This window comes from Pseudochaenichthys georgianus, chromosome 1 (genome assembly GCF_902827115.2).
Source record: "Pseudochaenichthys georgianus chromosome 1, fPseGeo1.2, whole genome shotgun sequence".
NCBI classification, from domain to species: Eukaryota; Metazoa; Chordata; class Actinopteri; order Perciformes; family Channichthyidae; genus Pseudochaenichthys; species Pseudochaenichthys georgianus.
The window spans coordinates 25,823,190-25,849,029 of NC_047503.1; the positions used below are offsets into that span (position 1 = coordinate 25,823,190).

The 25,840-nt window shown below is 42.6% G+C and overlaps 1 protein-coding gene across 2 annotated transcripts; it reads right to left on the reverse strand.

Moving 5' to 3' along the window:
- Positions 1–250: 250 nt before the first annotated feature.
- fam184b (family with sequence similarity 184 member B) lies at positions 251–25,182 on the reverse strand. 2 transcript variants are annotated; one of them, XM_034080515.2, is made up of 18 exons: positions 25,011–25,182; positions 19,662–19,850; positions 15,278–15,943; positions 14,508–14,643; positions 13,963–14,114; positions 12,603–13,136; positions 11,719–11,826; positions 11,332–11,630; positions 9,488–9,638; positions 8,338–8,457; positions 8,058–8,190; positions 7,642–7,772; positions 7,225–7,340; positions 4,615–4,974; positions 4,392–4,506; positions 3,422–3,529; positions 1,390–1,790; positions 251–904 (listed from the first exon to the last, which is right to left on the reverse strand). In XM_034080515.2, exons 1-18 carry the CDS (start codon positions 25,158–25,160, stop codon positions 832–834), a joined length of 3,942 nt encoding a protein of 1,313 aa, XP_033936406.1. In that variant the 5' UTR covers positions 25,161–25,182; the 3' UTR covers positions 251–831. The 2 variants fall into 2 exon arrangements, with proteins under 2 accessions (XP_033936406.1, XP_033936398.1); XM_034080507.2 differs by having other exon boundaries at positions 4,392–4,518.
- Positions 25,183–25,840: the final 658 nt, after the last annotated feature.

Below are 25,840 nucleotides of genomic sequence, written 5' to 3' on the forward strand. Positions count from 1 at the left end.
GTTGCAAGTCAATGCACATGACTGCTTTAAGGGAATTAGAACATGAGCAATTTGTCTGCGATATGAGCTCATTCCTATTGTATAAAGTATATTTTATATAAAACAATACGACTAGTTAAATATGTTAAATCTTGAATTTTTCCACTCAAATATCTATTAGAAGGATTATATTAGTTATTGTCAGTAGTATGCAGTTGAAATTGTATTGACAAAACAGACATTCCCAACTGGTTATTTCATAAGTTTAATAAGAAAATTCACTACGCCATATAAAATTAAACACATAGATGTTTTTATACTGGTAGTACTGGTCATTTCATACCTATGATTAAAATGTGCATGTAAACCTGGTCATTCCTTTGCAAAACAAAATATTTTATTCAATTTGTTCAATAAGATTATCATACATTTTTGCATTGACACAAGCTTCATTTTGGTATGGTGAGTCGTGTGTGTCCGTTTGACGAGGATCTTGATTGAATACGTCGAATGCTTCCATACTCAGAGACACTTGGTTGTTGATTTCAAGAAAATGTATGTTTGCCTGGAATAATCATGTGATGGGATAAGAGCAAAGGTTGCATTTAAAAAAAGGAAGACTGCTTTAAAAAAAAGGATATGGAGACATTTCAAACTATACAAACAAGATCCAACAGGCCTATGTTCAGAGAAGAGGTCAGGCATGTGTTTGAGAAGCACTTTTTGGTTGAGCTTTGAGGCAATGTTTGAGATGGCCTTGCTGGTGATGAGCCCGTGTGTGTGTAGTATGTGGGAAGCAACAGATGTGTATAAGAAGCAATGAACTGTGTGAGTGTGTGTGAGAGATTGTGCTCAGAAGGAGAAGTATTTGGTGAACCACTCCTGTTTCAGCACCTCTGTCCCCCTCTGCTCCAGGTAAGGGCCTCTACAAAACACAGAAGAAAACACATGTATTGATTTAAAAATAATCATGATTAATACATCATTATGTTTATGTTTGAAGCATCATGCTTAATTTAAAACTCGGGGTATATGAACCTATTAAGCTGCACTCTATGATGCATTCATGATAAGTCAGGCCAGTCAACTTGAAATCCAATAGAAGGAACAACTGAGACAATTTAAAACTAAGTTTCCAGATGTGTGAGAATGGGTACATAATATACCAATTATGTTAATACACTTTTCAAGTGATTTACAAGATAAATATGGCAGGCAATAAGAAACAACACTTTTCTCATGTTTGTGGATTTTGTAATTATGTGGCCATGTTTTTGGTGTCAGGTGACTGGTATCCCATCCTGAATAAGACAGTTTGCCGATATGTTGATATTTTATTGGAGTCATTAGTTTGCACCTCTCCCTTTATGGATTTGTAACATCACAGCAAAGATATTCAATTGAAATGACCTGATTGATTGGGCTTGTAGGTGTGCATGTGGCTCATGGCAGGAAGGCGACACGTAGCGGATGCCCGTCTGCGGCGAGGGGCAGACGGGGAGCGGGGCGGTGGGCGCCGGGGTGGGGGGGATGCAGGACGTCCGGGATCTGGTGGAGCGAGGGAGGGAGGGGGAGGCATGTTGGTTGAGGGAGAGGGAGGAGTGCTTGTGTGGAAGAGAGGAGGTGGAGTATTGGGTGGTGGGCTGGGGCTGGGAGGTGGACTGGTGGGGGAGGGTGGAGGAGGAGTGCTGATGGAAGGAGGAGGAGGAGGAGGAAGACGACGATGAGGAGGGGGGGACGAAGATGCTCCTATCGTATGAAGCGGCGCTGGGGATGCTGGTGACCCGAGGAGGAGACTCCACACGCTTCCTCTGTTCGGGGGACAAATTCACACATAGTCGATGGTTCAGGTTGGTGTTAGAAAAATAAAAACGCAGTATGTTCAATATTTAAGTTTGGTCAGTTACACTTAAATAATATAAAAACAAATCTTAAATAAGAAGCTCATTTACAGGGTTGCACGATATGTACTAAGAAGAAACTGTATAACTATGTGCTTTACATTTTGCAATTTAACACTCAGGAAAAAAAGTGTGATTTGTTCTCTTGACTGCTAAAACACAAAAGAAAAAGGGTACTCTTGTGAATTTAATTAAAATATAAGGCTGTTCATATTCTATAATCTATATTCTTCTTTTGTCAAATAAAAATAGATCAAAACTTACATTTGACATTGTCTTATTATCATGAATACTTAGTAGCATATAATACATTATATGTATTCACATCTGAAAAAGGTTTTCAACAAACACATTATTTGCATATTTTGTGGGTGGAAATAACTTTTTTTCTTCTGATCTGTACTGTATATGAAGTTACAAATATAATTTTTCTTTAGATGCAGTATGGCTGGTTCATCAAGTTCAAGATGTAGTGACTGCTGTGTATATGTCATTCATTTAAACTGACTTTTTATTGATAAGATGATAATCTCATTTAAAATGGAGAGAGAGCATTTTAGCCTCAGGTGGCAGTGAGGGATAGGCTGGAAAGTGTGAGTTTCAAGCGATACGCAGCCCAACATTTTATTTGATGAGTTTCAAACATTCACCCACTGTAGTCTGCAAGATGTTTGATCTTTCCTTATTTTATGCAGAACAGTGGCTGTGATCAGCTTGAACTCATATGAGTCTTAATATTATTTTAGGGAAGAAGTATCAAATCTTTATAAAAGCTTCAAATAAAAGAAACTCCTGCAGGGTAATTAACCATGTCCTAAACCAAAATCATTGTTAAAAACAAAACCTTAATCCTGCTTCTTTGAAAGGAAGGTGTGTATTTAGCCCCAATATGAGCATATAAATAGTCACCACAGAAGTAGGTCACACTTCAGGAGTGGTTTGTTTTGATCACTTTTTTTTTCTAAATCCAAACTGACCAAAGCATTTTTTTAGCTCTCAAAAAATAAATAAAGTATTTATTACCAACAATCTTTCAAGTGTGCACAGGGTGTGAGTTTAATAATAAATGCATTTTTAGAAGACATGCCTGAATTACACAATCTGCTTAGATTAACCACAACAGATGGTCTATGATCATTTAACCATAACAGACACTAATATGAACGAATGCAAGTGAATGCAAACTGAATACTACATTTATTTGCAGCCTCAGAAGCATCTTTTTCATTGAAGCTCATACATACAGCCGGAGAAAATACACTTTAAGATTACTATTCAAAGTCAAATGGTTCAAGATTACATAATTCATTATTTATTTGAAGCAACCAAGCGTTCATTCTTTAAGAAAATGCTGTATTATTGCTGGCTAAGTTATATGTTTGTTATGATTAGTGATTGAAAGTATGTCTCTGCGACAGACTGCTGATCTGTGGAGTGGGAAGTGTGTCAGAGAGGAACTTGGCTGTGAACCAGTGAGCACTTCTGGCTGGAAGGAGGCTCTTTTTGATGATTATGTCCACGAACAGAGCAGACCAACTCACCCTCATGGTTGGCGTGACGCTTCCGGGGCGGGACTTGCTGTCACGAAGCCTGAGGGTGCTGTTGTCCCCGGCAACAGGAGGGTGGAGCTGCAGCTGATGCCGCTCTTCCTGGAGGGAAGGAGGACGAAGAAGGGCTTTCATTGGCCTCATTCACAGTTGGTGCTGTTGTTGTTGTTGTGGTATTAGAGCTGTGTCTGGAGGCTTTACTTGTGTGCTGCTCTGCCTCATGCCCCACAGATGGTAGACACAGCACTCTGGCACTTGAAAATATGTTTCCTACGCATACATGACCGCTGATGATAAATTAAGGTACTGTTGCTATTTGATTTGAGTCAGTGGTTCAAATGCCCCAGTTTTACATAATCTCTTAGTCACCACTTTTTTTTTAAATATTGCAATATGGCATATCGTCCTGGTTTGAAAGGCTGCCTTACAGTAGACTGTTAGTCATTGTGTCCAAATGACTGACATTTGTTTAATTAATTGTGTAAATATTTTGTCACAACACTAAAATACTACTCTAATAGTTGCAGAGGTGAAAAGTCACTAAGTATATTTACTATACTCACAATTTTGTCGTACTTTACTTGAATATTTCAATTTTATTCTTTATAAAAATGTCACTCCTCTATATCTCTGAAATAAATAAATATGATACTCAACTACATTCATTTGACAGCATTGAAGTATTAGTATCTAATATTGACCACAATGCAAACTATATAGAGTTTTTACAAATGTTTTGTTAAACACAACTTTGAGTTGATAAAAGCTCGACAAAATAAAGATAATTCCCTCTAAGGAAAAACTCGAATTTTTTTATCTAATGATATCAGTCAGACGGACAAAATCAGTACTTTTATATTAATCTTAAAATGCATTTCCTACAAATACTTATGCAATTTACCTTATGTAGGGTCCTTTTTGCAGAACTTTTACTTGTACATTTGTATTGTGTGTGTTCTCTCACCACTAGTCGTTTGATGAGCTGGTCTCTCTCGGTCAGTCTCTCCTGGAGCCTCCCGAGCTGCACGTCGTCGGTCCGAGGCTCCCTCCTCCTGCACCGTTCCTCCCGCTCGCGCAGTCTGCAGTTAAATCATATACACAAACACACACACTTTTCTCACATACCCGTCCTTCTTTTTAAACTTTGCGCACTCTATTGTATCTCCACATGTCCCTCCTCAACTCACTCGTTCTCCAAGGCCACTATGCGCGCCTGCAGGTGCGTCTGGGCGCTGCTGTATTCTGACGCCAGACTCTGCAGCTCCTTCTTGTGCTTCTTCCTGATCTCCTCCACCTCCTCTCTCCTCTTGTCCTCCTCCCGTTCCTTCTTCTTCTCCTCATCTGGCTCCTCTTCTTTTACATCCTCCTCTTTCCTCTCCTCCCAGTGTTTCTGAGATTCCTCCAATTTCTCCATCTCCACCCTCAGTTTCTCCACTTCCTCCTTCAAACGTTGTGCTTCTTCTTCCAGCTGGGCGTCTCTGTTTATCCGCAAATCTACGCCTTCCTCTTCTTTTTTCTTTTCAGCTTCAGGATTCTCCTGAACTGATCTGATACGAGAAAGGGGATACAAGACAACAGATGAAAATAATAGAAATGGCTGAATTAATGCAATAAAACAATTGTGATAAAAAGTGATCCTGAAATTAGCTGGAACATCACCAATGATGTTGCTAATTTGACCCAAATGTACTGTTTTCTATATCGTTTATGTGTACTTTCTACTTGTTTATGAATAGATCACTAAAAAAAGTAAATGTACAGAAAATAAAGCATTTGTACAATTCATTGTCATACACTGGATGGCATACCTGCAAACTAATTGTAATGGTGTAAAAAACTAATTTCTTCAGTGAAAAATTATCCTAAATGTTTAGTAAATAAATGAGCATCTAGTAAGCAGAGATAATATAAGAAGCCTGCTGACAATTCAACAAATCGTAGCCAATTTTTTTTATCTTTAGAAGTATTAATAGTTGTATGTTGATACTAGATAATAGAGCCAGGCTAACTGGTTCACCTGGTTTTCCATCTCATTAGTCGTAGTGATCTTCTCTTCTAACTATCAGCAAAAAGAATATAAGCGTCTTTCCAAATATGTCATGTTTTTCCTATAAGTTGTTGCTTGCAATTCAGTATGAAACATTGATTAGGTAAATTAAATAGCAACTACTTTTTTGAATTGATTTACTATTTGTATTTTTCTTGTCATCCTTTGAAAAAAGCTTGGTTCCGGCAGCCATTTCTGTCTTAAATAACAGTGTAACTGCCATGTGCGACGCTATCTGTTGTTGTCTGTGTCATTGTTTGTTGTTTATATATTTTATGTTCTCCAATAACTTGGAGTTTCAGGCTCTGCACTTTCCCTCATCACCTCATACCTCAAAGACCGCACCTACAGGGTTACTTGGAAAGGGTCGGAGTCCGACCCTTGTCAATTAACTACAGGGGTCCCTCAGGGCTCTGTTCTTGGTCCCCTCCTCTTCTCCTTGTACACAAACTCACTCGGATCTGTCATAAGCCCGCATGGTTTTTCATACCACTGCTACGCTGACGACACCCAATTAATTCTGTCCTTTCCCCGCTCAGAGACCCAGGTCGTCGCACGCATCTCTGCTTGTCTAGCTGACATCTCTCAGTGGATGTCTGCTCATCACCTCAAGCTCAACCTTGACAAGACTGAACTGCTTTTCCTTCCGGGAAAAGATTGTCCCACTCTTGACCTAACAATCAACATTGGCACCTCTATTGTTTCCCCCACTCAGACTGCAAGGAATCTGGGTGTGATCCTAGATAAAAACCTGTCCTTCACTGCAAACATAACTGCTACAACCCGCTGCTGCAGATACACGCTTTACAACATCAGGAGGATACGTCCCCAGCTGACCCAGAAAGCGACGCAGGTTCTGGGTCCAGGTCCAGGCTCTCGTCATCTCACGCCTAGACTACTGCAACTCCCTCCTGGCTGGTCTACCTGCATGTGCCATCCGACCTCTGCAGCTCATCCAGAATGCAGCTGCTCGTCTGGTCTTCAACCTTCCTAAATTCTCCCACACCACGCCGCTCCTCCGCTGCTTTCACTGGCTTCCGATAACTGCTAGAATCCACTTCAAGACACTGGTACTTGCGTACCATGCTGCGAATGGATCTGGCCCTTCCTACATCCAGGACATGGTTAAACTGTACACCCCAGCACGTGCACTCCGCTCTGCATCAACCAAACGGCTCGCTGCACCCTCGCTGCGAAGGGGACCCAAGTTCCCATTAGCAAAAACACGTGGGTTTGCTATCCTGGCTCCAAAATGGTGGAATGAGCTCCCCATTGACATCAGGACAGCAGATAGCTTACACACCTTCCGGCGCAGACTGAAAACTCATCTTTTTCGACTCCACTTCGAGCAATAGAACTATTAACAAAGCACTTATATACTAATAAAGGACTGGCTTACCTAAAGCCAGTTGAGTAGCACTTGAAATGTTTTTGCTCTATGAAACCTGATGTACTTATATGATTCTGTTTTCTTCAAGTTTGTATTTTGTTGGTCGAACGCACTTATTGTAAGTCGCTTTGGATAAAAGCGTCAGCTAAATGCAATGTAATGTAATGTTATGTATACTGTGTACAGTTTGGACGGTTCATTGTATAAAACAATCTATTGTACGCCCGCTTTGGTTTTATGGAAAATATGATTTTTCACTGCTCTCTTGACATTAAGAAAGAATATCATAAGGTGAACAGATCATTAAAATAGTTATAATTTTCATGAATGATGTTGAAACAACATCACCACTTCCTTTACCTCTCCTTTAATTGCTTCTTCAGAGCTGTATTTTCCCTCTGCAGCTCCAGCATGGCACAGCGGCTCTCATCCAGCTGTCTCTCAAACACCTGATTCTGGTTCTGCTGCTTCAGATCCTTCTCACACACACACACACACACACACACACACACACACACACACACACACACACACACACACACACACACACACACACACACACACACACACACACACACACACACACACACACACACACACACACACACACACACACACACACACACACACACACACACACACACACACACACACACACACACACACACACACACACACACACACACACACACACACACACACACACACACAATGACATGGCTTGTCAAATACATGTATTCATTTTCATGTGTGTGTGTGTGTGTGTCTGTCTGTTACCTGTTGCAGAGCCATCATCTGTGTGTGTGCTTGTAGTTGTGCTTGTAGGTCTTCTATCTGCTGCATGTGTCTCTGGGTCATCTGCCTGCTCCACTCTGTGTGCTGCTGGGTCAACTCTGCCCGCTGCTTATCTGATATCACACACACACACACACACACACACACACACACACACACACCAAAATACAGTTGGCCCACTGTAACAGGTACACTTCTGCTGCTGTTGCCATGGTGAAGTGTATCCATGGCAATAGCAACTTCACTGTTGAATTCATAATCTCAATGTGTAAATCGCTCTGTGAGTGTGAGTGGCCGTGCAGCTCTGTATGTGTTACACAGAGCTGTATGTGTATGTTTGTTAATGCTCATGCCTGTTTATGTGTGCGTATGAGTACGCGCGCGCGTGCGTGTTATACCTAGCTCCAGGTGGTGCATTGTCTGCAGTCTGTTCCTCTCAGACAGCAGATCTTCTTTCGCCTGTCTCTCTAACGCCTGCAGAGCCTTGGCGTGACTGTGCCTCTCTTCTCCTGAAGTCTGGGTTTGGGGCTCCTGTAACACATTGTTTGTTACAGAAGCCCCTCGCTAACAGTAAGAGAAACGCACACTCTGGTAGGAGAACATTAGGGTGCCTCTTCACTGCAGCGCTTTCATCAGGGCTGTTTAATTATTCATCACAGAGAAATGATTTGAGTGTACCTGCAGCAGATCCCTCAGTTTCTTGTTTATTTCCTTGGTGTCTTGGACCTCTTTTCTAAGCCTGTCAATTTCAGGGTTGCCATGGCAATTTTCTCCCGGGCACTCCTTCTCTTGCTCCGCCTGTGTTGGCAAGAAAAATTGTGAGCAAAGGATTTTTAAGGCTCTTGTGTGTGTGCAGTAATCCTGAATTGATGAATTTGGAATTAAATGCGAGAAGCTGCTTTTGTTTAAGAATTTGCAGACTCAAACAAGCTTTATTAAAATAAATAAATAACTCACTTCATTGTGCACACAAAATAGACTTATGGAACTAATTAAAAGAGTCCTCTAGCAATTTAGTATTTGCACTTCCATTAAGTTGGAGAACAGTTCAATTGATGCAACTCAAATATCCATACTTTTAGTCTGAAGCAGGGCTTCAAAACACTGGATCCCACATAATCAGGATAAAAGCAGGAAGAGTGGTAGACCCTTCCTCTCTGGTAAACTCAGAGTTATTTTTCTCAGAATTACAGAGGTCATTTTATACAACAGCTTTCACAGGAAGTATTTATCATTACTACTAAATCTAATATGTGGAGTTTGACACATTTGATTGGTCAGGCAATATAAGTATAACCCAAGATAAATACCAAGATAATTTTGAAGGCAATTAAAGGTGAAGAATCATCTCTGACCCTTAACATGTGGTATTTAAAATGATTGTTAGAAGAGTAATTGGCAAAAAATTGCCAAATAATTAGCTGGTTCCAGCTTTATAATTATCTGTTGGTTTTGAATAGTTGTTTGGCCATAACAAGCATTTCAAAAACAGCATACTCGGCTCAGATAAATCCTAATAGGTATATTTCTTCGTCGGTCCACAACTAAGCAGCAAACTTGGCTTTATCAAAAAAACATTTAGTGGATCAAACTGGATAACTTTAGTTAATATGGTTTTAAGAACCTTTCGATGCCAGTCTGGAACAGTGGCAGACCTCAGGTTTACTGTCCACATCTTTATCTCTTCTTTCAGATACTAAAACGATTAACTAAACAGCAATCCAGTCTGCTTATCAAGCTATAATGAGATAATTTTAGGAGAGAGAAATCAGCATGTCGGAAGGTACTTTGAAGAGGGATCACAGATGGTGGTTTGAAGGTTTCCCACCTTTGACTTCAGCTCGCTCAGCTGATTCTGCTGCTCAGACATCTGGCTCTGCAGCTCCTGCTCTTTGTTCTGCCACCTCTGTTCGCTCTCTGCCACGGCAGCATTCATCTCGATCCTGAACTCCGCTCTGAGACGATCCTCACACTCTGCCCTGCAGGCGTGCATCACAACCAGAAGTGAGTTAACCTACATGCAAATGTTCTACTTATTTCTTCTTGTTATTCTCACTGTTTGGGGCTTCTAACGATTACGTTTCAGGCTTCGTAAATGTGGTAGTAACCTAATTATTTCTCACTTTCCTTCATAGCTTTAATTTTTATAAAACCTTGTTTTCTGTTTCATATTAAGCAATAAGTAATTCTGGAGTCGAAACATCTTATTCTTAGGTCTTGTGTGCCTTTGAATGGAAAAGACCCAAAAACAGGAAAGTCATGTTTCTATTTTTAAAGAATAGACAACAATTATGATGCCATACGTTTATAAGAGGGGACACCTGCATGTTAAAGGTTATTTTAGATTAGTTACACCAATTCCAATAAAAATGAATTGCTGTTTACAGCCTATTTATATAGTAATGAAACAGAAGATGTGTTGAATCATGATATGAGACAAGACAGGAATAATTGCCAAATTGTGAAAACCATTATAGCTAGAGTTTATATTGTGGTATTGATTTAATTTTCACTTATGTACTGACACTGTTGTTTTTATCAACATGAATCGTTTTTATCACTGCGGCTTATTTCTAGTCATGTGTTTTACTGGTAAAACATATTACCTGTCGATAAAGCTCATTCTAATCAAAATGATAAAATGCAAGCATTGGCACCCGAGCAATGGAGCAAGAAGTGCTAATGCATTACATTACATTTAGTTTACGCTCTAATCCAAAGCAAACACTTCAATACCGTCCATAGACATGCATACAGAAGCAATTTGGGGTCAACACTTCAACGTGTTAACTGCAGGGCAGGAGATTGAACCACTGACCCTTGAACCTGATACCCTAATGGTATACACCAATTTACCACCTGGGGGAAATGGTTATTTCTTCTAAATCAGTGATTGTCTTAGAAAAAAAGCACATCATCATAATCCATGCATATACTGTAGATGATTATATTTAAGCAGCCTTTTCCAATGATCATTACTAAAACGGACTAAAACAAGCTAAACCTGTCGCTGATTGTTGATTTTGGCTTAACTGTGATCATGAAGTGAAAATATAACATAGAAAAAGACAGTTTCACATATTGAATGAACCCTGTTGGCACACTGACACTAGCTAAATCTTATATGAGCTTAAGGTACTGTGGTGTTGTGCGATTGCTGAACTCATTTGTAGTCAGTGTTTGCTAACTTTGCCAGCCAGCTCCCCTAACGTTAACTTGATGATCAGACAGGATTATTAAGCGGTGACAACAAGACGTTTGCAAAGTAGGTGGATGAAATAGTTGGCTATTTTTGTGCCTGGTTAATTTCAATATGAGGTATGTTAGTTTTCATGGCACCCACAATCTAACTAATATAGGCTAAACCAGGTGGCTGTGTCTTGATTAACTCCAAGTGGTTAAGTGGTGAAGACAGTTGTTTTGAATTACAATTTGTTTCTGGGGGATCCACACACCCCCTGCCAATTACATATCATTCTGAATTGTGCTTGCCCATTTTAAAACAGGACAGCCGGCTGCTGTTTGTTATGAGCCACGATAGAAATGATTTGCTTCTCAACTTTGATCTTCCCCAGTGCTCTTTAACAGGATGACAGGGGGGATTACAATCCGAGCCGAGGCTTTGTAATGTAAGCCTAAGCAGTTCTGGCAGGTTGCTGTTTGTTCTGTTACCTGATCCGGTCCTCAGTCTGCCGCTGACTCTGGTCGAGAAGACTCCTCTCCGTGTTCAGTCGGCTCTGCTCCAGGACTTTCTCCTCCAGCCGGTGTTTGTCAGCTCTCAGGGAGGCCATCTCTCTCTGCTGCCTGTCCCGCTGCCTCTGTCCCTCCTCCTGCGTTCGTGCCAGACGACTCCGGGTCTGAAGGAGCTCTTCCTCCTGACGAGAGCACTGCGGTCCACACGAGGCTGCAGCTTCAGGGGCCCCATTTTCTTTCTTGTCTTGATGTTCGATCGCTGACTGCAGCCTACAGGTCTGAGAGCAGAGGAGCTTTAATTTCACATATTACCACACATATTTTTCACTGGTAGAAAGGCTAATTTTGTATAATTTAACCTCTGACCTCATTGGAGGCATCTTTCAGTTTTGTCCTCAGCTCCTCTCTGTCCCTCTCCAGCTCGTTGCGTAGCTCCTCAGCGTTCCTCCTCTGTTCATCCAAACGTGCACACACCTTCCAAGAAAATGTGTCATCACCATTATTACATTCACAACTTATCTCCTTTATAGCACTTTAACCCAACTATACTATCACCTTCTTATTACTAAGCCTAATTATTAAATTGTCATGATGAAGTTCACATTAACAAAAGGCTCACAGAGCAGGCAATTATGTGATAAAATCTCATTATATTTCTACATTTAAACGCTTTAAAAAGATTCATTAAGGCTGCTCTTTAAAACCAGTGGTGAAGGAGTTGTGATATCTACAATATAGTACATGAAAGAAAAAACGTTAAAGCTACACACATTGTTTTGATTTTTCAGATCTTTGCTTTTTGCTTGCTAATTAATTTAAGATGTTATTTCTTAAGCCCCTCTAAAATATAAATTATTCCCTTTGTTGTTGACCTCGTTATCGTTATACGCTTATAGCTAACATGGGGTCACTAAGGCGTAACCTAATTATTTCTGTGAACGCTTAACAGAGTTTCTAGATTTCTTTTGTAATATGTTGCAACTGTGTCAGACGATGAAGAGAACAAATATTTCTTACAGCGATGTCCTTGTATAGTAAGTAATTAAACCCCAAATCATACTGAAACTGAAATAATGAAGCCGATAGGAGCTGGCAGCCACAGTTACACAGCAGGCTATTTTGACATTTTTGAAATCACTGCACAATAGGAAAAATCTCTACTTTTACTACTGGTTCCTCTTCCTGCTCTTTAAATGTTCAGACAAAAAAATTAAGTAAACCTCTCCCCATTATGAGTGAGGGACGCTGACCTCTTGGTTGGTCTTCCTCTCTGAGCTCAGAGCTTCTTGGACGCTGTGGAGTTCGGCCGCGTGCCTCCTCATCACCTCCTCTATCGCCTTCCGCACCTGCTCCTTCAACCGCTTCCTGTCCTCCTCAGCCTTCTCCACCAATCTCTTCTTCTCCTCCTCGAGCTTCTGCTGCACATTGGCCCTCTCCGCCTCCACCTGTTCAATGTTCTTGTCCAACTGTGAGCGTACGCGAACCCTCTCGACCTCCAGTTCCTTCCTCTGCCGGTCCACCTCTTCGTCCTTCTCTCTCCTCAGACGTTCTTTGATCCCTTCCACCTCTTCCCTCTCTTCCTCCCTCTCTCTGAGCAGTCTGTTTCTGTCCTTCTCAAACTTATTCTTTTCTTGTTCCCTTTCCTTCTGTACGGTTTCTCTCTCTTTTTCTACCTCCTTCTGCAGTTTGTCCCTCTCGTCGTCTGCATGTTTTTGGATTCGACGCAGCTCCTCCGTCTGAGCCCTCACCATCTCAGAGCGCAGGCTGGACAGCGCCTCAGCATGCTGTCAACACACACAACATACGCTCAATGGCCACTTTATCAAGCAAAAATGTACAATCCTTTTCAATACAGCAGCTCTTCATTAAGGGTTTCCTATTATACCATGTTTAGACATATATTATAGGTCTCTGATATATAACAATTTATAAAAAACATACCTATGAAGTGTTTTGCTCAAAATACTAAACAGATCACCCATTCTAGCCATGCCTCATACCCCTCTATTTCAGCCCTGTTAGAGAAGTGCTGATTCTGGGTCAGTAGCTTTTCAAAAATTGAAAGAAATAAAATAAAAAGAGGAGGGGGAGCTAATGCCTGCTCAGAATTCTACCGAGATACTCAGCTAAAGGCTGCCGTGAGTAAATGGCATATCATGTTCCACACCGCATCAAGGATTATTTCTGAAACATTATCTCAAATGCTTTTTCTCTTGCAGGTTTACCACAAGGTTATATCCTGATTTTTTACACATACTCTCTCCAGTATAGCTTAGCTCTGAGTGTTAGCGATGCTTGCTAATGTAAACAAAGACCATATTACTTCCAAAACACGTCGCTCATTGTTTCTGATAGCAACGTTTCTGATAGGGCCGTGGGCGTAAAACCAGCCCACATTTCCGATATTACGTCATATCTGCAGAAAATCTGGATCAGCTCCATTGTACCCGTTTTTAGAGATGTGGGTACGGAGTAAAAGAGAGAGGGTTGTGTTTTCTGACACTTTGTGAGTTTCCTGACACACCGGGGACACATATTTATGTATGAAGGACATAAGAAAGTGCATTTTGCATGATAGGAGACCTTGAGTGTGTTGGTGCTTTTCTTTACCTGGCGTATCTGCCGGGCGTGGTCGTTGTTCCTGCCACTGCTCTGCAGCTCCAGCTCTCTGTTCCTGCTCTGCATTCGGCTCACCTGGCTCCTCAGCTCCTCCATTTCAGTACACACACACACCTCACAGCCCCCGCGGTTCAGCAGCTCCTCTGATACACACACACAGAACGCACACCAAATAAACACCCATAGTGAACACAGGCACGTATTGATCGATTATGCATAATAGAAGCAGAATGGACCTACAGCAGACCCATACTGAATGAGGAAGCGCCTAAAACAAAAAATCGTTCTTGTGCAATAAATAAAATTCAGGGCGTTCTTGCTGACTATAGGTACGATGACACTTTGATGAAACTGTTTGCCTTTATGGAGGATGAATAATGTGCATTTGTTGCATTTTCTGTATATATTATAATGGCGTGAGGCGAAAACTTAATTAGCACTGAGTCAGAATGAATCATGGAAATGCACTGAGCTCAGCTGATTTTCGCCGATGTGAGCTTTCTTAAGCAGACAGGTGAGAGGACAGGTGAGACTACCTGCTCTGCTCTGCAGCTCGTCCTCCTGCAGCAGCAGCCTCTCCTTGGCGACCCCAAGCTCCTCCTCCGCCCGCTTAGCCACGCCCTCGGCCTCGGACACTCGCCTCCGATCCAGCTCCAGTTCCTCCTCCAGGTCCTGGAGGGAGGCCCGGGAGGAAGTACGGCACAAGGGCAAGTAAGGAGGGCGATGCAGAGGAGTGTGGGTTTAACAAAGAGCACAGGTGAACAGAAAGGAAAACAGACAGATGAGGGAGAGAGAGAAGCCCACAGAAACTTTGACACAGATTAGGAGAAAGAATAGAAAAGAAGGCAAGTTAGAGAGAAGGGGAGGGCAGTAGGAAAAAAAAAATTGGGGATGAAATGTGGTGAGTCAGGGAGCTATCTCTCCCCGCTATGAGCCTTTAATGGTCTGCTGTGCGGGCTTATGTCAGCTCTATGCCAGCTCTCGTAGGGCTTCTTAATGCTCATCCGTGAGGTGGTAATGGTGGTGGTGCAGCGAATCTATCCTGCTCAAACTACTCATTAGCAGAGAGTTGGCAGTGGGAATAGCACTCAGGGAGGGCAGCCAGTGGTTAGACAAGCAAATCGCCCCCCCCCCCCACCCCACTCTCTCTTTGCCTCAACCTCGCTCCCTTTCCCATCAACACAATCATTAGCCGGGTGCATCAGAGACAGGAAGCTGCAACATTTCAATTTCCTTTTACCTCCATTTTCACAGCATTCTAGTTTTAGTATGATTGAGAGGGTTATGGGTGTGTGTCTGTGTGTACCTGTATACGCTCTTGCAGCTTGACTGTGTTTCTCTTGCTCTCTGCCAACCTCTCCAGGTGACTCTCCACCTCGGCCTCCGCCCTCTTCACTCTCTCTCGCAGGGCGCTGTGCATCCCCTTCTTCTCCTCTTCTTCCCTCTTTTCCCACCTTTGCCGCTCCTCCCTCCATTCTGTCTCCATCTTCTTCCTCGTTTCCTCTTGCTCCTCATTTAGATCATTCAACTTTTGCTCCCATTGCTCCCTCTCTTCTTTCACTGCTCTCCTCTTCTCCTCGTCCGCTCGAACACTCTGATCCCTCAGCACTTTTACCTCCGCTAAGAGTGCTTTCATTCTTTCCGAATCCTCCCGCTTCTCCGTTTGTCTCTCTTTCTTATTGTCCTTGTCTTTCCTCTGCCTCTGCTGCTCTTCCCGCTGTCTCTCCTCATCAGCTGCTTTCTGTAGCGCCTCACATTTGGCACCCATCTCTTGGATCTGCTCCATGGTCTTCTCGAGTTCTTTGCCCAACCGCAGGCTCTCCTCCTGAGCATCACGGATGTGGGCCTTGGCCTCCTGGAGTTCTTCCTCTGCAGCCTGGAGCCTCTCCTCAAACTTTTTTCTCAACTCTGCCTCAGTTTCACGTCCCCTCTCCTCCGCCTGGATCCGAAAGCACTCAAAGTCTGCCTGTACCTGGAGGCAGAGTGGGAAATGTGTTACACACTGCACTAACATTCAAAGTCACTGCTCTAAGAGTGTGCATCCTTAGTAGTTGGTTGGACAGCCTTCCTTTAGAACTGCTAGAATTAGTCAGTGCATTTGTTCAAATAAACAGTTTTTTTACTCACAACAACACTATGGAAATCTGTCAAACTCTTTCCTGTTAAGCCCCAAAGCCCCCCTCGGCGGGTCTCTTTTTTTTTTCACGACACTGTGTCTCAGGGCATCTTAATATTTAAGAACCTATTAATGTGTTATACCAGATTAACGGGAATAATCTCTGACGATACAAACCATTTTTACCAAAACAAAACACAAGTCTCATAACATCACAACACGTACCTTTACGGAGCTTTTACGGGAGATCGTCTCACCGTAGCTGTCAATCTGATCAAAAGACGTGTTCAATGGCATTAAAACGAGAAAAAACGTGGCTGAATCGGTTAATCCATAGGTTGATAATGTTTCTATCGATTTGAAAAAATTATTTATAATCCATAATTCCATTTTTATGTAAAAATCGGAGAGTAAAAGTTAGCTGCTAATGCTAGCCACCAGAGTTATCGCAGCTTCTGGTTTTGGCTATGCGTCACTCTCACACACACACATTACCAAATAAGGAGTATGTGGGAGTTCCCCTCGATTCCATTGGCTCTGACGGTTAGAAAGACATGTCAATCATCAAAATCGACCGAGGGGGGCCAGAGATATGGAAAATCCACCCAAATGACCCCAGAAGTGGTTTTGTTTTGCTAAATCTCTCTAAAAAGGTCAAATTTAACTTGTTTTGCATCAATCTTGATACAGTGTACTTATTAGATGTTGTAGTTTGGATTCCTAAAGCTTTTAGGCTGCGGCCCCACGAGGACGAAAACGGCTAAACGCATAGGATTAACGCAAACGCAATCGCAAACGGCTTCCGTCCACATGCAATAATTATCCGGATAGTGTCTGCCCACACGAGACCGCTCCGTTTAGCTCCAACCGCTGGAGAAGCTGCAGTACATATGCCGAGCCTGTACGTGGCGCTGTAACTTCCTCCACAAAAGCAGCGAAGAAGCATGGTTGTCATGGTTGCCCTTCTGTTTATTCTCCGCGGTGGGGGCCGAGGGAACCGGGCAGAGTTTTTCGCCAGTCAGCGTGTATTAAAGTTGAAATCTTCCGGACAAAATTATAAAAGTGCCGGTCAAAGGTCTTCTTTGTTATTTATTGAGCTTTAAAACAAATGAATAACGACTCTATATAATATAATGATAAAATACACGGAGCCTCTCTTTTTCCTCCCTCTCTTCGGACAGCGCCAGTGTCTGTCTCATGCAGCAGCTCATCCAGTAATCAGTGACCCGGCCGACAGTAAAAAATAAACATATTTATAACTAGTTTAGGGAGTTTGAGAGGTAATTAAAATAGCTAAGGGTGATGATCTGACTTGAAGTGTGTGTTTTGCTGCAGCGGGAGGAGCTGTAGGTGGGCAGAGCTGCGTGTCTCCGTCCTGTCAGATTAGACTTCACTCGCGAGAGAAAGATAAATAATCTGAATTCAGGATGCAGTTTACTTTGACGTGGGGGTGAGCAGCAGAGGTGGGGAGAGGCGGGGCTATTGCCTCATCATTATTGCTGTAGATGTTGCACAAACAACTGTAGCATGGTCAATAGCGTCCGGAGCACGATAGCAACTCTGCGATCCGCCATTGTTGTTGTTGTTGGTGGCGAAACACTTCAGCACTGGCGCGGGGTAAGCGGAGGTGAGCAGAAGAGGTGGGGAGAGGCGGGGCTATTGCGCAATCACTATCAGTGATCTGAAAATGTCCGTATAGGGCGCACACACGGAGCTGTTTGACCCCCCAGAGAGTGGCGTATGCATTTCTATCCACCTTGGGACCCGTTGTCGTTTCCTCAGTCGTTTAGTGCCATATTCGGTCGTCCTCGTGTGGCCGAACGGTCTATATGACACTAAACAGTAACGCAAACGACCAAATTCGTCCTCGTGGGCCGCAGCCTTAGTCTACCATCCCATCGTCCAAGGGTGGTTTTCACTATAAATAATTTTTTTACTGTATTCAATCTGAATTTACTTTAAAATAAAAACATCTATATTGATTCTGACACTTCTACATCCAACTCACTGTAACCTGGCTTTGAGAAAAAAGATTATTAATTTAACCCTTTTAGAACGGAAGATATGGTCATTTGTTCTGGGAATGTCATTTTCGAGACTGAGACCTGAAAAACAGGTTTGGGGATTAACAGGATGACACCCTAAATGCTGACAACATCTTGCAGTTCAAATATTTTTGTTGGTGGTACATTTACAATGCAAAAAAATGTATACCATTTAATCTCAATGAGATCTTCAAGAACTGCACGAACCACTGAAATGAACAGTGGAAATAGGAAACAACTTTTTTTAAAAGGGCAAGATTGAAGCCACCAAGGTTTATCAGCTACACTGTTGACCTACTCAGTGAGTAGCAACACATTATTCCCTGCTTGCACTGTAGATTAGATCAAAACCTTTATTCAGCTTCTCACCTAACTAGCATTCGTTAGTTATAATATGCAGTGAAGACTCCAGAAAAATATAAGATTGCTAAGGAGGAGGTATTTATTTTGCAGGTCTGTTATCTCTTCATAACTTTGCAGGTAAACTATTCATAGAAGGTAATTATCAGGAAAGCTTTACGAAAAGATATGACCGAAGTCTAATACTTTCTCAGGACGATTGTGGTATTATGCTAATACCATGGTCACTAACTTCAGAAAAACACTGTATATAAATATGATGGCTGCCTGCAGTTTTACGATGTTATGTTATATATTCAAAGAGACAGACTGGTGAAGTATGAATTTCACAGATCTGATACTTTCCAATACTTTCTGGGGACACAGCATAAGACTTCAACGCGGTGTTATGTTTATTGCATTGTTATAGTTGTTGCATTAGTTGTACTATGACCTGCTCCACCTATAAGAATGTATTCCTTCTACTACCAATGTATTCATCTTCTTCTAGCCCATAACCCAGGCTGCACTGCACCAGGATTGTGATTGGTCACAAAATAAAAATAAATAGAGCCCAAAGAGTGCAGTCATTCAAATACTTTCCATACAGGGATGTATTTCCCAGCAGTTTTCTACAATCAAACCGTGGCTTCACTCTTCAAAATGTATTTTAAATGGTAGGTATTCATTTTTTTTAATCTTTTTAATTGTTTAGATAGATTCTGTTTCCAAAGAGCTCATAAGAAACTCATGTGGGTATTTATGATTCATGTTAATGTTTTATTGTGGTGCGAGGCATGTAAATTAGGAATGAGGTCTATGGCCGGGTAAAGTCGCAGGCTATCTGACTGTTGTAGGTCACATGAGATGTGCTGTTTACACATTAAAATACATCGATACAACGTGACCTTGAGGGAGGTCTGTTTATCTCCTGATCAAGAGGGTAAAAGTGCACACACACACACACACACACACACACACACACACACACACACACACACACACACACACACACACACACACACACACACACACACACACCACACACACACACACACACACACACACACACACACACACACACACACACACACACACACACACACACACACACACACACACACACACACACACACACACACACACACACACACACACACACACACACACACACACACACACACACACACCTGGGCTCCTGCTTTCTGCTGCTCATGCAGGGAGTCCTGCAGCTCGAGGAGGCGTGTCCTCAGCAGCGACCCCTCCCCTTCGTGACATGTCTCCACCAGGATGCGGTGCAGCTCCTCGTGGTGGGCGTGGCTCAAGGTCAGCAAGGCCGCCTCCTGCTCCTCATTCTTCATGTTCAGAGAATAAATCACCTGGAGAGCATCAAGAACACACAAGGAAATATGACACAGTTGTGCAAAGTTCTAACCAAATATATATTTTGAACTCATCTTTGAGGGATATGTCAGTCTTTTTCTTTGAGGAACAGGTCGGCACCACTTCCCTTGACTCACGTGAATATGTTCGTGTCTCATACTGTTGTGCCTCCTACATTCCCCAGGAATTGCACATCAAAGATGTCCATGTTTATTAAATGCTCTTTTATATTTTTGGTTAATGAAGAAGTATTTGTAGGTCATTCAGGCTTTCTGCATTAATATTTTCTTCTTTGTTTTTAACAGTAGCTGAAAAATGTTCTGTTTTTCTGTCCTTCAGGTCAAGAGCTTGAGGAAGAAGGGCTTTCTTGAAGTGTTGTCTCTATTTTTGGAACTAACTGCAGAATAATTTAAAGCTGAAACCGCCAGTCATTGTTGAGTTTAAGCTGACACTGAAAGATTTAAGATGTTTCCTCTTTGATAAGAAAAGATAAAAATGAGCCTCCTCATTTGATTTGTAAGCACACATTGAGTATAAAACACTTCTGTTTATGGACTATATTTCAGATTCTATTCAAGGTTTCACATTCCTTTACCTTTTACATCACTAACAGGATATAAATGTACAGTATGTCATTGTTTGTTGATGTATTTTAATGTTACTTTCTTAACTAAATGTTCTTTGCAAAACAATCCTCAGTATAATTCGACCTTGTTACAGTTTACGTCCTCGTGGATTCAGATGATTGCCTCTGCGGGGTTGTTTCCTCGCAAACAGCTGGAAAACTGACACCAGCACTTCTCCACAAACACAGACATTATGGAGCCAATATTTAGAGCTGGCTGCTTTCTGATAACAAATAGTACACTGACACAGATGACATGGAAACACACTCATCCTCAAACACAAATAGGACATAGTGTTCATCTACTGTAACCAAAGTCCGGTGAGTTAATATAGTCCAGGCCCTGCTGTGATTCTCCTGCCGGTCGCATATGACATCTCTCCCCCTCCTCTCAATATAGTCTGTGACTAACACCTGCAATATGGCCCGTTTCTCCCTACTATTCACTTTACCCTCTACGACATGTCTACAGTGTCATCGTATGCGTCTACTGACCCTGATGGCTCACTTACCCACCCTCAGAGGTATGTGTGTGTTTGTGTGTGCATGTTTATGGGTGTAGGAAGGGGACACATAGGCTCATATTTTACCCAGACGCCTCTCTGTCTGCAGCACACAGCTGGCACAGCACTGCCGGACATTCCTTCTCTGTGTGTGTGTGTGTGTGTGTGTGTGTGTGTGTGTGTGTGTGTGTGTGTGTGTGTGTGTGTGTGTCCTCTCTCTTACACAGACCCACACACACACGTACACTAACATGGTCTCAACATTGTCAATCTCCATTAATCTATGGTGTATTATTTATAATTCAACGACAGCTATCGTTGATGGATTTGACATCTTCCAAGATTCTAATCACAAACCCCCCTCTCTCTGTCATGTCAGTATAACACTCGTACAGTATGTCACACCAGATACTCAATAACGTCACTGTGCCTGAATTCTTGCTCGTGAACCAAGGGTCATGACTCAAAAGACTGAAGGGGACACGAATAGAGGGCAGACTCTGAGGGCAGTGTGTGTGTGTGTGTGTGTGTGTGTGTGTGTGTGTGTGTGTGTGTGTGTGTGTGTGTGTGTGTGTGTGTGTGTGTGTGTGTGTGTGTGTGTGTGTGAGAGCTGTTCTTGTATGTTCTCTTATGCCAGTTTGAGTGTGAGAGCAAGGAAAATAAGAAGAACATTTAGCAGGAGAGATAAAGATAGAGGACAATTTAGCAACCATCCCCATCAACAACCTTGCACCCTTATGTGATTAATTAAAGTTGAGTCACAACATACTTTGTAACTTCCTCAAATTAAACAACAAGCCCATCAGTGAGTCCTCAGAACCACAAAACCAAGCAAATTAAAAGGACATTTAAAACTAAAACTGCTAAATAAATTGAAGGCTGATATAGAACAACTCTGCATTATAGCTGCCAATTTCCAAATGTAATTTGAATTTTAAAATGTAAATGCAATGTTAGTATCGATACATATTTGTGGATGCATACTTTAAGTCTAAATTCAAATTTAAATGGAATAATCGATTTCCATTTTTATTTCCATTCTGACCTAAATGATTTGACATTTCATTTTCAAATGACGCATGCTTTACGGTTGAGAATATTCCAATGTGCCCAATTGCCATTACAGTGTAGTGCTGTTAGGCTGTTTCCCTGACACAAATATATGGCAAATGCTAATGCACGAGCATTAGGCCGAAGCAAGGGATCATCAGTTGGCATCTTTGTTTTAGACATTAGACATTGCCTTGCCATGTTCAGTGTAAAAGGTGTCACACTTGGATTGAGCTTTTGGAGTAAATTCTCAAGACACTTGGCATGGCGGCTCACTCAGTATGGACACTTGCTACTGTAAATCCTGTCTCGAGATCCCCATATTGATCCTGCCAATCGATAATGTTATTCATGTATCTTCACAAGCTGGTGCCCGTGCTTATTGACAACAACTACATAGTCAGCAAAGCATGAAATTCATATTCGGTTCTACATTGTAAAGGAGACCTTTGATGAGGCTTTTTGAAACTGGAGTGAGATGAGGAGTGAATGGTTGGTGCACAGAGGAGTGCTTAGACAAAGAGACAAGCAAGCATGCACACTTACATCAGTCCTTCACACACACTCACCCATACCTCCACACATATCAAAGAGGGAACCGGCTGTGCTGGATTACAAAACAGGGAACATTGTGACAGACAGTGTAAGGATAAGTACAGGAAATCACATAATCACAGAATTAGAGCTGCCAATCAAAAGTGCTGTCGTATATATGCACACAAACACACTTTAGTATGCTACCGTTGATCTCTGTGACTCGCATAAAGAGACTACTCTCTTCTGTGTATTCATGTGAGCGTGTGCATGTCTGTTCACACACAAGCTTATGTGAACATTCACAACAGCTGGCCTGACATGGTCAGCGAGGCTTTCTTCCCATTGGCTTGTTTTCCGCCGCGTAAACACACTCCGACATGCTGCTGGTTTATCTTTAGCAGTACCCATTCAACCAGGGTAGACCCACTCTCAGTCGGGGGAGGGAGATGTGCAAGTTGAGCATAACTGTGGATGGGTGAGTGGAGGAGTTAGGGACAGCCAGACGTGAGGAGGTGTGTAAAGTGCATCAGTGTGTGTGTGAGCAGGGGTTGATAAATATATTAAGGTTACCACAGCACTGACCCATTTCCCGCTTCCTCTCCACTCCACACCCCGCCCCCAAAACACTCAAATACACTTTGTCTCACATGCCCAGCATCCCAAAGCTCTGACAAAATGCTTACACCAAATATCCGATATGATGATTCTTATATTTCATCAGCACTGGGTCTCGGATTTGTTTTTACTGCGGTCATCAGAGAGCTAAAGCGGGCTGGCTGGACTTGCATAGAGTTTCAAGAGAGAGACATCAGTCCAGGCTTCTTTTTGCGATGGAAGGAGCAGAGGGCAGGAGAGGTAGAAGGACGAGGCTGGCAAATCCCCCTAACAAGCAAAGACACTAGTGCTGACCCCTCATCTGTGTCATCTTTGTTTGTGTGCATCTGAGAAGAAGCTTTATGAACAACACATGCAAGCTCAAATGCAGTACAGCTGAAATAATAAATAAAATAAATCGACTATTAGATACACAGAATAATTATCAATTCGATATTCGATTAGGTAATTTTCCATGCAAAAATGGTCTCTTCTCAGCTAGATTATGTTAGGCTTACATGTTTAGGTTTTGGACTGACAAGACATCACCTTGAAATTGGAACACACACACACACACACACACACACACACACACACACACACACACACACACACACACACACACACACACACACACACACACACACACACACACACACACACACACACACACACACACACACACACACACACACACACACACACACACACACACACACACACACACACACACACACACACACACACACACACACACACACACACACACACACACACACACACACACAGGCTGCAGAGGTGAACTGCACAGTCATCAGTAATTGTCATAGCTCAACAAGCGATGGGTCATGCCCTGCTTCTGTAAGCGTTATGGTTCACCAGAGAGAGGGAGAATCCCCATATAGCTATGCTTACTGTATGAACAGAGCAGATACTGCTCCTGCTGCTGCAGCTGTCAAGCATCCCTGCCTGCACACTCACACTGTATGTGGAGGGTAAACAGCAGATGTTCATGCCTAAAAAGACATGATTATAATAACGATAAAAGATGTTTGGATAACCCAGTGAATGCATTTTTGTTACAAAGAATGTGGTGGTTACAGCTTCTTTAATGTGGATGTGTTGCTGCTCTTATCCCTGTTCATTGATACCTTGTTATGTGTGTCAAACAAAGACACATCCTTTTGGGCTGTGGCATTTATGCAATCTTTGAAATGTGCAATTCTCTTCATTTTATTATTATTCAACCATCTGACATGAATTATAAATCAATGCATGGTGAAGATAATCCATAAATCAACTGATAATTAGTCTACACCAGTAGGTTACTAATTGCCTCGCTGCAAGGTTTGGCTCTCCAAGAGCTGAAAACCTGCAGCCAACATCTAGAGCTCTGACGGATCGCTCATGTCTGATTACTGTGTCAGTCACGAAGACGAATGAACCCTGATCCAAGTTTCAAATCATTATCCCAAGAGATGTTGATGATTTGTAACACAGTGCACATCTAGCCTAATGGTGTTGAGGCAATGTATATGCTGCAATATTTACTTACATGTATATTACTAATGCCTATAGCCTTATTCTCCTGTAACTATTATTAACATTATTAATTATAGTATTTTTTTTCTTTGTAATCCATATGGAAACAAATTATCTTTCCATAACCATGTAGGGTGATTTCTGTAGGTGTCCCAGTAATATGTCATTTATCCCAGGATCAATAAAGGTCGCCTTCTCGATTGGCTGTGCAGCTTTACTATGTTTCTAGGCATGGGCAGATACTAGTGAGGCAGATCTCAGATCAGCATCAGCCTGACTCTCCCGGTGCCACCGGAGGCTCTTACCTTGGTGAGCTGAGCGATCTTCTTGCACATCTTGCTGTGCATCTGGTAGTCGTACAGCTCCTGCTCGATGTTCGGGAACTCTGCCGCAGTCCCGTTAACGGAAGAGCCTGGCCCGAGGGGCTGAGCAGCCTTACCGGCGCCTGAAGCCATAATGAACCCCCCCTCCCCCCCCCCCCCCAGGGAACTTCCACACCGGAGGATAGTCAGAAACCTTCCTGCTCCCTCCTCTCAGATGAAAATTCCCACCAAAACCGTGTCAACTTTTTACTTGTGCATCTCATTCCTCTGTCGGTAGACCCCCTCCCGTGAACAGCAGCTCGCCGGAAAACATTTGGTTGTAGATCGGCGGGGCTCTCGGTTGTTGCCCCCCTCCTCTCTCGGTGCGCCCGGTGCTCGCGGAGGTCACACGCTGGAAGTCCATCGGGGACGCGCTCGCGCCGACCGACTCTTCCGTGCTGTCAACAGACACGTTTTATTCTAAGAGGGAGAATAAAAAGGCATATAGTCCAACCACCTGTCTCGCGGCAGGGGCGGAGAGGGGCGTGTGTTTCCTACGGAACATTACCGGAGACAGCTCGAGAGGCGCACTGCTGCAGTGAGCCCCGCCCCTACCGGCGCTGCTGTATCAATCACCGGGAGGAGGGTCTCGGGGGTCTGCTGTGTGGTTTTACTCCATCAATCAGATAAACTAAACATGTGACTGCTGCCTACTGCTTTTATTTAACGGGGGTATTTTAATCGGCAACGTACTTCTATACTATTAGGCTACTACCACTGGGAAGTATAGGCTATGTACATTTCCTCAAGTGGCTACTGTACTTAAGTAGGCC

What these genes read in the sequence shown, in the direction of transcription:
- fam184b (XM_034080507.2), bottom strand. Translation starts at nt 25,160, where the DNA reads ATGGCTTCAGGCGCCGGTAAGGCTGCTCAGCCCCTCGGGCCAGGCTCT. An exon ending in AACTGAGGGATCTGCTGCAG is followed by an intron (nt 8,191 to 8,337) that starts GTACACTCAAAT and finishes AATGTGTTACAG; the next exon opens with GAGCCCCAAACCCAGACTTC. An exon ending in AGATGATGGCTCTGCAACAG is followed by an intron (nt 7,341 to 7,641) that starts GTAACAGACAGA and finishes GTGTGTGAGAAG; the next exon opens with GATCTGAAGCAGCAGAACCA.